The sequence below is a fragment of the Prunus persica genome, chromosome G7, assembly GCF_000346465.2.
Source record: "Prunus persica cultivar Lovell chromosome G7, Prunus_persica_NCBIv2, whole genome shotgun sequence".
Taxonomy (NCBI): Eukaryota; Viridiplantae; Streptophyta; class Magnoliopsida; order Rosales; family Rosaceae; genus Prunus; species Prunus persica.
The window spans coordinates 11002821-11017398 of NC_034015.1; the positions used below are offsets into that span (position 1 = coordinate 11002821).

Here is a 14578-nt window from a genome sequence, read left to right on the forward strand (position 1 = left end):
CTACTGTGCCTTGAACTTGAGACTATTAGTCTACAAGTTAAGGGTCTTTTCCACTATATTAGACCCTGCTAACTCAATATCTCTTTCTTAGAAGAGTATAAAGAGGCAAAGGAGTCTTAATCTGTTAATGAAGCCTCCTATTGCAGTGGTATGCAAGTAGAGTAATTTATAAATTCATCATGTTTTGCACATGTTACTAAAATTATTGTTAATTTTTTTTTTCAAACACGTTTATGTTTTAATCTCAAGTCGTTCTTATCCATATATTATCTTACCCACTCTATTCCACTTAGTAAAGTGGTTCTTCCACCTAGTAAAGTTCATTCTATATATAACAGGGCTCAAAGCCTCAATATTAATATATAGGAAATCTAATTCCTCAGGAATTAAACCCCTGCAAATAAATTAGTGTTTTAGCTTCTCATATGAGCAACCCTCATATCATCATCTTTGTTCCAAGATTGAAGCAAAGATCAATCAACCATGGAAGCAGATTTCCAAGGCTACATTATACTTTTCCTTGTCTCCATAGTTCTGGTTCGGACCATACTCACCAAAATTCTGAACAAACCTCGGCTTCCACCAAGTCCAATGGCCTTACCAGTCATTGGACATCTCCATCTCCTTGCTCCAATTCCTCACCAAGCTTTTCACAAGCTGTCTAGCCGCTACGGTTCTTTGATACACATCTTTCTTGGTTCTGTTCCTTGTTTAGTCGCTTCGTCACCGGACATGGCCAAAGAGTTCCTCAAGACTCATGAAGGTTCCTTCTCCAGCAGGCCTTCTATGGCTGTTGTTGATTACCTCGCATATGGATCATCTGATTTTGCATTTGCTCCTTATGGACCTTACTGGAGATTCATGAAGAAACTATGTGTTTCTGAGCTTCTTGGTGGAAGAACACTGGATCAGCTCCTTCCTGTCCGGCGCGAAGAGTTGATAAGTTTTGTACAATTGATCCGAAAGAAGGCCAAGGCAGCAGAGGCTGTTGATGTTGGAGCAGCGCTTATGACGATAACGAATAATATCATAACGAGAATGACTATGGGGCAGAGTTGGTCTAAAAATGAAAGAGATGCTGATGTGGTCAGGAAGGTGGTGAAAGCTACTGCTGAGCTTAAAGGGAAGCTTAACTTGTCGGATTTAATTTGGTTTTGTAAGAACTTGGATTTGCAGGGATTTGGGAAAAGGGTTAAGGAATTGCGTGATACGTTTAATACTATGGTGGAGAGGGTTATAGAGGAGCACCAAGAGGCAAGGAAGAAAAGGAAGGAACTTGGTGAAGGTGGTGATGGAGTTAAGGATTTGCTTGACATTTTACTCGATATATCCGAAGATGAGACCTCAGAGTTTAGATTGAGTAGAATAAACATAAAGGCCTTCATCATGGTACATACCTCTGATCTTGACACTAAACTTCACTATCTGTTATTCATTTCTTGCTAATGAAGGATTCATTCTTTCATTCATATTATAGTATTTGTTAAAGGACAAGAGTCATGCTAAAACTCTCAGGTCATTGCATTAAGCTCCTAATGATTGGCATTGTCAAAACTATCAAATTAATGTAACACCAGATCTGTAGATGAAATAGTACTTGAAGAAATCCTTTTCTTCTCTGCTCTTGAAAATGTATATGCTCAAAGCATTACTGTTTTTACTAATTGAAATAGATTGATTATTTCTAAGTGCTATGATGAGCATATGCAAATCAAGAAATTCTTGGTTATTAATTAGTATTGGGTACATTTTCACAGAATATATTTGCTGCTGGGACGGATACATCCGCGATTACGACAGAATGGGCACTAGCAGAGCTAATCAACCACCCAGAAGTGATGAAGAAAGCAAGACAAGAAATTGACTCCATAGTTGGCAAAAACAGACTGGTACAAGAATCAGACATTTCCAACCTTCCTTACCTACAAGCCATAATGAAAGAGACCCTACGGCTTCACCCTACAAGCCCATTAATTGCCAGAGAGTCAACTGAAGCCTGCAACATTGTTGGCTATGAGATTCCAGCAAAAACCAGATTGTATGTGAATGTGTGGGCTATCAACAGAGACCCGAACCACTGGGAGAAGCCATTGGAGTTCGAGCCGGAGAGGTTTATGACTGAAGAAGGAAGTCTGAAAAGCCAGTTAGATATGAGGGGACAACATTTTCATATGTTGCCATTTGGTAGTGGCAGAAGAGGGTGCCCTGGAACCTCACTTGCACTAGCGGTTGTTCAGCCAACACTCGCTGCTATGATTCAGTGCTTTGAATGGAAACTTGATGGAGTAAATGGTAGTGGTATTGTTGACATGGAAGAGGGACCTGGCTTAACACTTCCAAGGGCTCATCCCTTAGTTTGTGTTCCAGTGGCTAGGCTCGATCCCTTTTTGTCTTGTTGATCAAAGATAAATTAATGTTATGGCAAAAATGTTTTCACAAGCTTGACCAAATGAAGATTTTGGGACATTAATGCATTCCCACTTTTTAAATAGAGGAGGTGAAAAATTCAAACACTCTTCTCAAATACTGTGTGGTTCTTTTATGTCCCTTTCTTACCCTTTTGAGTTTTGATCTTTCCCTTTTATTGGTCTGAGCTGACATGATTGATCTTAGATGTTAAGAAATACCACATGAATGAATGGTGGGATTTTAATGTGATCTTGAATCTAATCTATCGAGTAATTGGGGCTTCCCTCATACATATACCTTTCTCTCCTACTGCAGGCTTCCAGCCAGGTCCACCAACCCAATGTGCAGTTTGGCAATAATGCAAATTTGGAATATTGCATTCAGTCCCTAGTGGGAGACCATAATTGAAGGCAACACAATAAGATAAGATTATAAAATGAAAAGTGGAATTCACAATGATGGAATAACTTTGGGAAAGAAAAAAATTTGAAGATGCAGCTTAAGATCTGTGTAGTCTGTGGGACAAATGTAATGCCACTTGCCACACAACCGAATAATTGATCATGATGATGAGACCAAAAAAAAAAAAAAAAAAGATCATGATGACAAGTTGCAACAAGGGAATTTATTTATTTATTTATTATTATTATTATTTAAACAATAAGGGATCTTTTTCATTAACAAATCTATGGAGTTTTTTCCATCATGGTATGTAGTCTTTGTAAACACAATTTAATACCAACATAGACTTGTCAACGGGATCTAGTCTAATAGAAAAGGATCTTGACTTGCAGATAAAAATGAGTAACTCCAACCAATTGAAAGATCCAACATGTATATGACACGATCAACTAACATGAATAATGAATTAATTAGGTTAGAGCATGTCTAATGCAAGGGCAAGAAGTAAGGGGCTAGGTGTTGTTTTAGTCCCTCAAAATGGTTCTATTCACAAAATCTAACCTCTCAAATTTTTTGTGGTTCTAGTGGTGATGAGGGGTTTAGGAACTAGGGGCTAAAACTCAAAATTTCTTATGTTAGTTTATTATTATTTTATTTATAATAAATAAATAAAAATCAAAGCATAAGAAAAGCAACACAAAAATTTATTTTTGGAAATAATTTTGAGCCATAATTTGGAACAACAATTTTGAGCAAAATGAAAAAAGACAAACACTTTTTTTTTTCTTTTTCATTAAATTTTTTACTTACTAAGACAACAATATCCATGCCTTTGGTACACATGCTCAACTAGATCATTTTAGAGACTATCATGAACATAATCAACCTAATTTGTGCATAACGATCCATAAAGCCGCCAAGATTTTGTCCGTCTCACCCACTGGCTCAAGTTCTTTATCATCTAGTCGCTCATATATTCTTACTTTCCTTGGGTTCATTGTGTCAACTTCTTCTACTTATGAATCTTCTTCATCTTCGTCACGCTCATCCTCCACAATCATGTTGTGCAGGATTACGCAAGCTATCACGATGGTTCGAAGGGTGGCCCTATTCCACATTCGAGCAGCCCCCCGAATGATGCCAAATCGAGCTTGCAGTATACCAAAACATTGTTCAATGTCTTTACAATACGCCTCTTGGTACTTGGAAAATATTTTTTTTCCCTCTCATTATTGGATTTTGGAAATGTTTTCACAAGTGGATGAGTATACCGGTCTTGGCACGAAATAATCTCTCATGAGCATCTTGTCATTGTCTTCCTTATATCGGTTGATATATTCGCGACCGTTTTGAGAACTTGGTTTGGTGGGCGGATTGGAGGAGGAGCTTTGACATTTTGCCATGATCACCAAGGATAAAAGCATTTTTTTGACGTCTATTCTCATCATCTTCTTCACGATCCCGGCTCATATTCTTGAACAATCTCTTCATTATGAAATGATAAGAAAAGATATCCAAGTTTGGATTTTGAAGTACGGAGACAAGTTTATGGACAAAAAGATGAAGATGAAAGCCTATTTACCAAGGTTTGAATGTAGAAATATAAAAAGAATAAACAAGTAAAAAAGTATGGAGTATATTTATAAAAGGTTTCAAACTTTGAAAAAAATAAAAATTGGAATAACAACCTAACAATTTGCCGTTGAAAAGTAGCTTTTGGGGCGCCATGTGGCAGAGAGCCTCATAGGCCATTGCATTTGGAAAAGCTGCATCCTTTGTTTTTTTCAAAAGCTAACTGTGGGGCTCATTCTTGCCCAGGCCAGCACTTGGACTAAATAAATCGCTTCTCTTACCTTAGGTCAAACTGAACTGAACCAAACACGTGCATTAAAAATTATTTTTCTTCATTTGAGGCCAGATCTGGACCTAGCCCGGGTCAAAATAAGTCCCATTAGACGTGCTATTAGAACCAAACATGAGTGACTCTCTGTTGAGATGACAAACACGTTTAACTATTATTATATGAAACATATGATTCATTTTCCTATTTTCAATATGTATTTTATGAGTAAATGGTATAATTATGGAATTATTTCTTTATTATTTTGATACGTAGTATTTAGGTTTAAGTTAGTTTTTATTGGAGAATGTATTATTGGAGAAGGATAAAGAGCAAAACAATGAGAAATTTGAAGTAAACCCATTCTTTTTAGCAAGTTTAAGGCACGATCAAAGTGTAGTGAGATGAGAAGTGATAATCTTTCAACATGGGACAATTTATTATCCTATTCAAACACACATGTATAAATATGAATTTTGATTAAGATATAAAGAAAATTCGGCATCTAATTTTTTATTTATATAAAATAAGGGTCAATTTGAACATGACACAATTATGTACGAATGAAATTAGAGTTAACTAGGTTTCCACACGAACAAAAATAACACGAACCATTAAAACGAATTGCCACTCCTATATCCTATCTAGGTACTTCAAATGTGCCTCCTAATTTAGACCCATTCCCAATTCACTTCTTTGCCCCAACACTTCCAAGTTTCCAACCAAGCCAAAGCTTCACAAAAAAACAGCCACGAAAACAAGCAAGGGAATATACCCCAAGCTATCCTAAGTTTTTTAAATTTAAAAAGAAAAAGAAAAAGAAAAAGAAAGTAATTATTAGAGTCATCGAAAAGCAGCACAAAATAAACTAATAAGAATGGATAAAGCATGAGTTGGCACGTGGACCCAATCCACCGTGTCAATGACAGGTCTATTCTCAGCCCGTAGTTTTTGTTGTTCGCTTGTTTTCGTTTGGTAGATCTCTTCCCTCCCTCTCTCTCTCTCTCTCTCTCTCTCCGTCTCCTATCGTCGCTTTGGTCTCACCAATTTCATCTTCACGTCTTCTCCTTGATTTTTGGATTATGAATGCCTATTGATTTATAATCCTATAGGTTTAGCGCTTTCTCTAAGATTCAAAATTTTCTTATTCTGGTTAAGTAATTTCTAATCTGTTCATCCCAAATCATGATTTTTATATGAGAGAGTTTCCAAATTCTAATTTTTCTCAACACTTTGGATTCTGGGTTCTTATCGGCCCATATGAGATTTTGAGCTATAGAAAGTGAATTTGCAAATATTACCATTTGGGTTTAGTTCAAATTGATTAATAAAAAAATCTTTTTGGGAAAATTTTGGTGTTTGAATTTTTGGGGATCTCTCAAATATGGTGACAGTGAATCTTGGAATGCTCCACTATGTATTGGACCATGTATATGGTGCATTCATGCACAGAACAAAGATAAGCCCACAATTTTTTTCAAGAGGGTGGGGAGGTACAAAGCTTGAGTTGCTTGAGAGAATGATCAAGCAGCTGTTCCCAGAAGTTGCAGGTCAGAATTGGCCTCCCACTGTTATCCAACCCAATTGGAAAACAGTTTGGGAGAGCCAGACAGCTACTCTTAGAGAAGGGGTTTTCAGGACACCTTGTGATGAGCAGCTTCTTAGTGCATTGCCTCCTGAGAGTCACAGTGCAAGAGTTGCATTTCTCGCCCCAAAATCCGTGCCCCCTCAGAAAATGGCCTGTGTGGTTCATCTTGCAGGTATTGTCTGGTTTTCTATTTATCTGTGCAATAAACTAAGATTGAAGTATAGCAAATCATTTCATTGGGTGATTTCACTGTTTCATTTGTTGAGCATTGAAATTTTAGAATTTAGAAATCAATTGCTAGAAAATTTGAACTGTTGGTATGATTTGTTTATTTATTTTAAAATGGTTACAATTCAAATAGGACTTTGTTCTACTTGTGTACTGTTTTCAAAGAGTAATATTTAGTATAAAGTGCTAACCAGTTTTGGGAAACCATGTTTGGAACTGTTCTTGTTTTCCTTGAAAGATTGATGAATATGGTTGCAGAATGTAATTGTTTTGTTTATATCAAGTATGCCATTGCTGGAAACTATATGATTGATTGGGAAATGTAATTAGTTCTTCTTTGGGTGGTAATGTTGAGAACATCGGGAGGGACTTCTTGGATGACTTATTACTTTTTGGTATGACCTGGTCCTTCTGCATTCAACCCAATAGAGAAGCCCCTTGAAATACAAGCCAATAGAATTCCTTTACAGTAGCACTTCATGGAATTACTTTATAGCCTTTGGGGTTACAATTTGTAATTTCTTTTTTGCAGGAACAGGGGACCATACATTTGAAAGAAGATTGCGTCTTGGTGGACCATTATTGAAGGAAAACATTGCAACCATGGTGCTCGAGAGGTATCAAACTGCACAGTCTGACACTTTTTCTAATTGAAATCAGAGTTCTACATGATTACTATGCGTAGTTTCCAGCTTTTCTATTAAGGTAGATATGTTATTGCAGCCCTTTCTATGGACAAAGACGTCCTGTGATGCAGCATGGGGCAAAACTATTGTGTGTGAGTGACTTGCTTTTGTTAGGAAAGGCAACCATTGAGGAAGCTCGCAGTCTCTTGCATTGGTTAGACTGTGAGGCAGGGTTCGGAAAGATGGGTGTTTGTGGACTTAGTATGGGTAAGGATCAACTCGATCTCTTTTTATAGCTGAAGTGTCAGAACAACTGATTCCTATCTTTCGTTGGTTTAAATTGTTTTAAATTTAAACTCGTTTATTTAGTTTATACCTGCTATAAATGAATGCATTCGTTCATTCCTTTGAAATAAATCAAATGAGTTTTCCCCTGGCAGTGGAACACTACACACAATTTAATTAATCTTCTTTTGGCCCAAAATATTCTGTGAAATCTAGGAGGAGTACATGCTGCAATGGTTGGATCACTGCACCCTACACCTGTTGCAACCCTTCCTTTTCTCTCTCCGCACTCTGCTGTTGTGGCTTTCTGTGAGGGAATATTAAAGCATGCCACTGCTTGGGAGGCACTGAGAGAGGATCTTGCAGTGCAGAAGGCTGCAATGACTCTTGAGGAGGTGAGAGAAAGGATGCGCAATGTTCTGTCCCTCACAGATGTCACGCGCTTTCCGATTCCAAAGAGTCCCAATGCTGTGATATTTGTTTCTGCCACTGTAAGTATTTGTCAGATTTCTGATTTCAGTATTTATCAAATCAGGCTACCTTTTCCCCATTTCTTAGTAGGAACCACTTCCTGCTTTTGAAGCCTTATTCCTGTTTCTCTTTGTCCTCCCATGTATGTCATTGTGGAATGTGGAGGTTCTGCATTACTTAATAGGCTTCTAGTGTTCAAAGTTTTTTTCCATCTAAATTTTGATGTTGGAGATAAACTGGCCTCTGTATTTCACTGTTGATAAATAAGTGATCTCTGTAGTGTGCAATAATTTCACAGATTTTCTTTAGTTTGCTGGTTTTTGTGTCTTGCTTAGCTTTACAATTTTTTTCCTTCAACTGTTTTCATGTTTTAGGATGATGGGTACATTCCAAAACACTCTGTGCTGGAGCTGCAAAAAGCTTGGCCAGGTTCAGAAGTAAGATGGGTCACTGGTGGCCATGTTTCATCTTTCCTTCTCCACAACGATGAGTTCCGCAGGGCCATTGTGGATGGACTTGACAGATTGCAATGGAAGGAGTCTCCATTGTGACATTGGCATGACATGTGAAGGCCCTGTACTGATTCTGATATGGTAATCTTCAGCTCTAATTCACACCAAACTTGTAAAAAACTAGATACAGCTGACATCTGGAACACCCCCAAAAAGAATGGGGAAAAGGGGGCGCTTTCATGAAATACCCATTTCCTGATGTATTCTCATATCATCCATTTCCTGTTGTATTCTCATTTGCGAGGTACCTAACATTGTATAGACAACATTTACTGGCAAAGTTCTATTTTCATTTTGAGCAATGATTTGTTGGCATAAGTTTACTCGTTCGTATTTTATTCATTATATGGTGGCAAAATGCACAAAGCAAATCTTATTAATTCCTTTCTTATTGGTTACATAAAGCTGTAGACTGTAGCACTGGTTGCTTATTTGCATGAAGCCCCAATTTTATCAAACACCTATATAACTGCATAGTGTCAATGAAATTGTTGCCTAAATTTTCCATAGCCACGGGAATTATTTGCAGCTTGGGAGTGGAGCACCACACAAGCAGCGGTTATGGAAATAAGTTGAGGAGTCGAAGCTCTGTAACTTCCCGCCCACTGGAATCTGACCACACAACCTGTTGTAGCTCACGTTCAGGAACTGCAAATCCACTTGGGTCAGCCCCACCGGAATTCCGCCTGTGATCTTGTTATGGTTAAGATCCAACGATATCAAGCTCTTGGAAAACTCCACCTTTGACAGATTAAATTCCAGCAAGTTCCTAGACAGATCCACAATCTGGGTTGTCTTGTTCAATCCAAAGATCATGGATGCATCGCCTTCGAGCTTGTTCCGGGAGAAGTCTATGCGGTTGAAGTCCAGTTTGGCTAATGAGGTTGGTATGTTGCCTGAGAGCTGGTTGTGGGAGAGATAGAGGTCTGGAACACTGCCATGGAATTCTCCGAATGACTTCGGAATATGACCTGTGAGCTTGTTACGGTCTAGATGAAGAGCGTCTAGGTTTGGAAGCTGAGAAAGCGAGCTGGGGATGGAGCCTGTGAGGTTATTGAATGAGAGTTCAAGAAAGGTGAGGTTTTTGAGTTGGCTGAGGAAGTCAGGGACAGAGCCGGAGATGTTGGTCCAGCTGAGGCGCAGCTCCTTGAGGCGCTTAAGCTTGGCAATGGAGGGTTGGATTGGTCCGGTAAGATTGGGTTGCTTGTGAAACTCAAGTGTTTCAAGATACGGCAAGTCACCGACTTGGGTCGGAATTTGACCGGAGAGTCCCCCGGAGAAGAGGGTGAGGGAGTTGACGCGGTTTGTGGTGGAGTCACAGGTGACAGAGTACCAGTCACAGCAGTCTGTCTCTGGGTCCCATGAGGACAAGACGTAGGGGTTGTTGAAGGCTTTCTTGATTTGTAGGAGGACTTTCTTGTCTTTCGGGTTGCAGAGCTCGGAGAGAGCTGGGTTTAGGATGGTGGAGAAGAGTAGGGTCAAGCAGAGAAGGGTGGAGAGCTTGAGGTCCATTTTTTGGGTTTTGGATTGAGAAATGTGATTGTGATTCAATGAAGTGCTGGATATTTATAGGTATTGCATGTGCATGTAAGTAAAAGTATATGTGATTTTGGATGATGCGCATATACTGACCAAAGATTTTGGCGTTTGGACAGGTGGTGAAGGTCTTATAGAAGGCATTTAATGGATGTCACAAAAGTTGAAGAGCATCCAACCCATCAGCCAACGACTATGCAAGACACTCCCCACAAGTCACGGAAGTCTGTAGCCATTCAAGTGTGATTGCTTCATTATCTCAATCAATCCCAATAATCTTAGAACTGCCCATTTTATGTTTTACCGTTTGGATAATCTTTCCTGTTTATATTCATGTACAAAGTTAACTGTATAGCATATAAAAGAAATCCAATACAACCAGAATACTCATCGTGGGGTATTCTTCCTATTCTACTTCTTATTCTTCTCTAACCTCTAGCCATTATTCTACAAAAGTAACATGCCTTGCTTTGCTCCATAGTCCATTCAAACATGTTATGTGTTTGTTAATTTCATAGCCATTCTCTCTCATATTTGCTAAAGGCTGTGTAAGCGTAATATCATCACGTGATGTTATCAATCGTCTCATATACTATAGCGCTCAAGTAACATAATCTGGGGAAGTAAAATTGAGACAAGAGGAGAGTAAGAAGGGTAAAAAATGTGGAATCCATGGGAAACATGGTATGGTTGGCCAAAGGTGGAGTTCCGAAAGCAGAGGGCCTAATTCTATCCAAGACTGATATTTGTGATTATGAGCCAAATCTGAAAGACTTTAGGTTTGCTAGCTGCATAACTTTGTTTTAATAAGAATTTGGAACAAGTCAAGGATGAGGGCTTCTGTTTAATCTTTATCTTTTGTGTGCTGAGATCTGGCAAATGGAGATGACTTTGAATGCTAAAGTTAGCTAACTCAATTGCTTGTCTCTCTCTAAATCTCAGATAACCCTCCACCACATTGAGCCTCACCAAGTTGTCTTCCTCAACTAGTGTGTGGTATATGAAACCTTGGTATCCTTTTGATCCTATATCCTTACAAAAATGTCAATTGGTGGCGGGCGATTTTTATGACTTAATTCAACTCTAAATGGGTGGAAAGTCAATGATATTTGCTTCTTTTGTTTTCGGCCTAAATGATTTATGGCTCTCACAAACTCACATTATAAAATGACTCGGAGAAAAATGGACCTCTTGAACATTCGGCCAACTTGGGCATAGCTTTCGGTTGGGCTTGCGTCTTTTTCACACCCAATTTTGTCTTTGGATACCCTTGTTTCTTTGGACACTACTTGATATTTGGAAACCTTTTCTGAACACCTGAAACAAATTCCCTTCTGTTTACTCCCTCAGCTCAATCTAATTGTCTTTGGACACCATTTTCCATTTTACAATCCACTCTCTCTACATTGAAATCAAGAAGACTACAAAGGATAACTTAATTAATCACCCTCTGATGATTATAATAAGGATAAAACGGTAAGGGCCATTTTGATATCTGACTTGGATCCAATTTTATAAATTCAAAAACATATTTTAATTCCTAAGTCACAAAAAAAATTTGGTAGACTAATTTTTAAAAACTCATACCCAAGAAAAACTAAAAAAAAACACCCTGTTGTAAAATTAACGGGATATGTGCGAATATTGAGCTGCACGAAAAGTAGATGAGACACAACATTTAACGAGGTTTGGCTATGCCTACGTCCTCGGAGAGCAGCAGCAGTAACTTTTCCACTATGTAAAATAATAGGGCTACAACTTTAGTGTTTACAATATATGTGACTCACTGATTTTTCTCTCTTGGAGAATTTCTCTCTGCTCTCATTTTTCTCTCCGCTCACTCACTCTCTGTCTTTCTCTTCTTTCCTTCCTCTCTACCTGACTCTCTTTCTTCTCTCAGTTGGAGTCTTCACCAAAGGAAGGGGGGGAAGCCTTATTTGTATGCAGAATTTTGTGACTGCTTACTCATTTCTCTTTGGCTTCACGTGGGTGTTGGCAAGCATCATAATTACTCTTCAATTAATTAGGTAGTGGACTCTACCATTTTGGGCTCCACATTCTTGACTTTACAACACTCCCCCTTGGAGACCACAAATGATATGTCGGTTGCATCATTAAAGATTTGCTTGGAGAAAAACCCAGTAAGGTAGAAAACTGATGGAAGGAAGAAGATTACAGTAATCAGTGCGGCATACTTCTGGATGCTCCCCCTGATGAATATCTCCCCCTGATATCTTCATGATTATCTTTTGGAGCGAAAATCTTTCTGAGTGAGTGAGGGATGTAGCCATCAACAATTCATGTAGTTGAGTAAGTAAATATATTTCTAGTGAGCTATCTCTATGTAAATCATAGAAATTTCTAGAGTCCGCGTAACCAATAAAACCCGGGCTATTTGTAAGTTTACTTGAAAAGAATATGCCCGTATATGGTGTTATGCGGAGATAGCATCAAATATGCCTGACATCATCCCAAAGTGGTGGTGATGGAGCTGAGCTATATCTGGAAAATATGATGTCTGGTCCAATATACTTCCGGAAAATCCTTTAAGTGTCCAACGGATAATCCTCATAAAAATGCTTCAATACCTAAGCAAGAATCTTGTTGGCATAATGCTTGATCTTCATGCTGAGACAAATATTTCTGGAACTTTTCAAGAGTTTTAATGTGTTGCAAACACATTATAATCAATGTACTCACTGAGGCAATTTATGCGTATTTAGAATTGAGTACAGGTTTTGTGCTTCAGGCACATGTCCTTCAGGGACTTGCTTAATGTAATTTCAATCCTTCAGAGATTTTATTTAAGGGATTATACTTTATGACACATTATATAGATTTAACCCAGCTATTTATACATCTTTAGGGAATCGCTTCTGGCGATATGCTCCGAGCATTTAACAACCCTTAAAGATAACATGTTGGTATCCGTAAATGTGCAGTAATGGGGCACAATTGAATCTGTAAATATGGAGAAACCCAACATTTCTTGTTTCTGTCAGAAACACTGTGTCATACAAATTGGGTATATTCCCTTTTATTCCGAACACCCAAGTATAACTTTCAGTATTAACATCTTTTTGGGGTTCATACTATGGGTTTGTTCTTTCACGTTCATTCTCGTCTGTAATGGAATTGCCTCTTTACATTTTGGCCAATGATATCGTCGACATTTAATAATAGAACGTAGTTCCAATCAACACAGCCCATTGACGATTTGAGTAGCTATTCCAAAACTAAAAATTGTCATTCATCAATTCATGATCCCACCAGTCTCATGTGCATGCGCATGCATCAATTATAAGCATTTCTTTGCTTTTTGGTACCCAAGCCACTTTAGGGGGCTTTTATTGTCTCTTTCCAGACATGAATTATGTGAGAATGTGGATCATAACCTCCAATGGAGCGTTATTTTACAGTAGAGTGTGGATAATCTCCATTTTGGGAGTTGAAACATTTAGACCATATATCTGTCATGATGCAGGCATGCCACAGATTAATACATACATGTCTGCTACGCATTAGGCTTGCACCATATCAATATTGACATGTTAAAGGATTGTCCTTTCGGGACTTCAATCCATATCATTTGCTACGCAACAGGCATGCATCATATTGATCACTGCTATACCCATGTTCTGTTCTTATTAGATGTTAATCTATGCAGTGTATCATTAATGTATTCATCTTGCAATCTGTGAAATTTGCATTAATAATTCATGAATACATATCAGAATGATACAAGCTATTCTTCTGGAATGATCCTTTGCATGGCGTTCTTCTAGAACGACCTTATCTCCCCATTCGGTTACCTTTAAGGACGTAGTACAAAATATCAAAATAAAAGTACAAGTATGAAATAACATAAGTATCACTTACATCCTTAGGTGGGAAAGACTTTGCTCAAATATCTTCCAAGCTCGTATCGGCTCAACAAATACAATGTAATGCTTGATGATCTAGTTATATCCTGCAAGAGCAAAAATCACAATTCTTCTCTCTGTCAAAAATAAATAACCCTCAGAGTTAAGATCACTTCATGGATTCTTTCTTCATATGTTCGTTTTAAAGAAATAAAATCCCTTATGAACAGAGAGTTGTAAAAAGAAAGAAAAGATTCAAAATTGTGATATTGATTGCAAGGTAAGGTAAGCAATCATGTGATGAAGCTGATGAGAGCAAACAACAAACTCTTATTTCTCCTAGTCTAGAAGAACTTCAGGAGATTAGAGCATGTGGTCATCTTTACAGTTCCCCGATGTAGCGGAAACGTGATCAGGGATAGTCTCGCTTCCTAAATGGATGATAAGAGATAGTCTTGCTTTTCAAGCACATTGAGTGCTCATTGATAGGAAAAACATGTGGATATTGCATCACTAGATATAGAGAAAACTAGAGAAAACTAGATGTATTCTGCAAAGAAAATTTCGTTAGTAACATATTTATACACAAATAAAAGGAATAGGTAGAACCGGTGAATTTCAAATTAACCATAGGAAATTTGCGAGATTCTTGGGGTGCTTTTGAAAAAGAAGCACCATAAATCCACAAAGCAAGATCGGCTTTAACGAAAATAATCCTTGAGAACGCTGAAAGTGCCAACAAACATTAATGGAGGCCGTGTGGAGTTTTGGAATCTGGGAAAGAAAAAAAAGAGAATATGCCATATTTCCGCCTATAA

The 14578-nt window shown here is 38.1% G+C and overlaps 3 protein-coding genes across 3 annotated transcripts; 2 read left to right on the top strand and 1 right to left on the bottom strand.

Annotated features, from left to right (window-relative positions):
* LOC18770510 (cytochrome P450 93A3) lies at positions 349–2555 on the top strand. The gene is made up of 2 exons (XM_007203304.2): positions 349–1389; positions 1758–2555. The coding sequence occupies exons 1-2, from the start codon at positions 484–486 to the stop codon at positions 2397–2399; spliced, it is 1548 nt and encodes a 515-aa protein (XP_007203366.1). The 5' UTR covers positions 349–483; the 3' UTR covers positions 2400–2555.
* LOC18770399 (protein ABHD18) lies at positions 5644–8679 on the top strand. The gene is made up of 5 exons (XM_007202048.2): positions 5644–6411; positions 7000–7084; positions 7191–7360; positions 7595–7869; positions 8224–8679. The coding sequence occupies exons 1-5, from the start codon at positions 6036–6038 to the stop codon at positions 8398–8400; spliced, it is 1083 nt and encodes a 360-aa protein (XP_007202110.1). The 5' UTR covers positions 5644–6035; the 3' UTR covers positions 8401–8679.
* On the bottom strand, positions 8707–10016 carry LOC18769194 (polygalacturonase inhibitor). The gene has a single exon (XM_007203823.2). It carries the CDS (start codon positions 9871–9873, stop codon positions 8881–8883), a length of 993 nt encoding a protein of 330 aa, XP_007203885.1. The 5' UTR covers positions 9874–10016; the 3' UTR covers positions 8707–8880.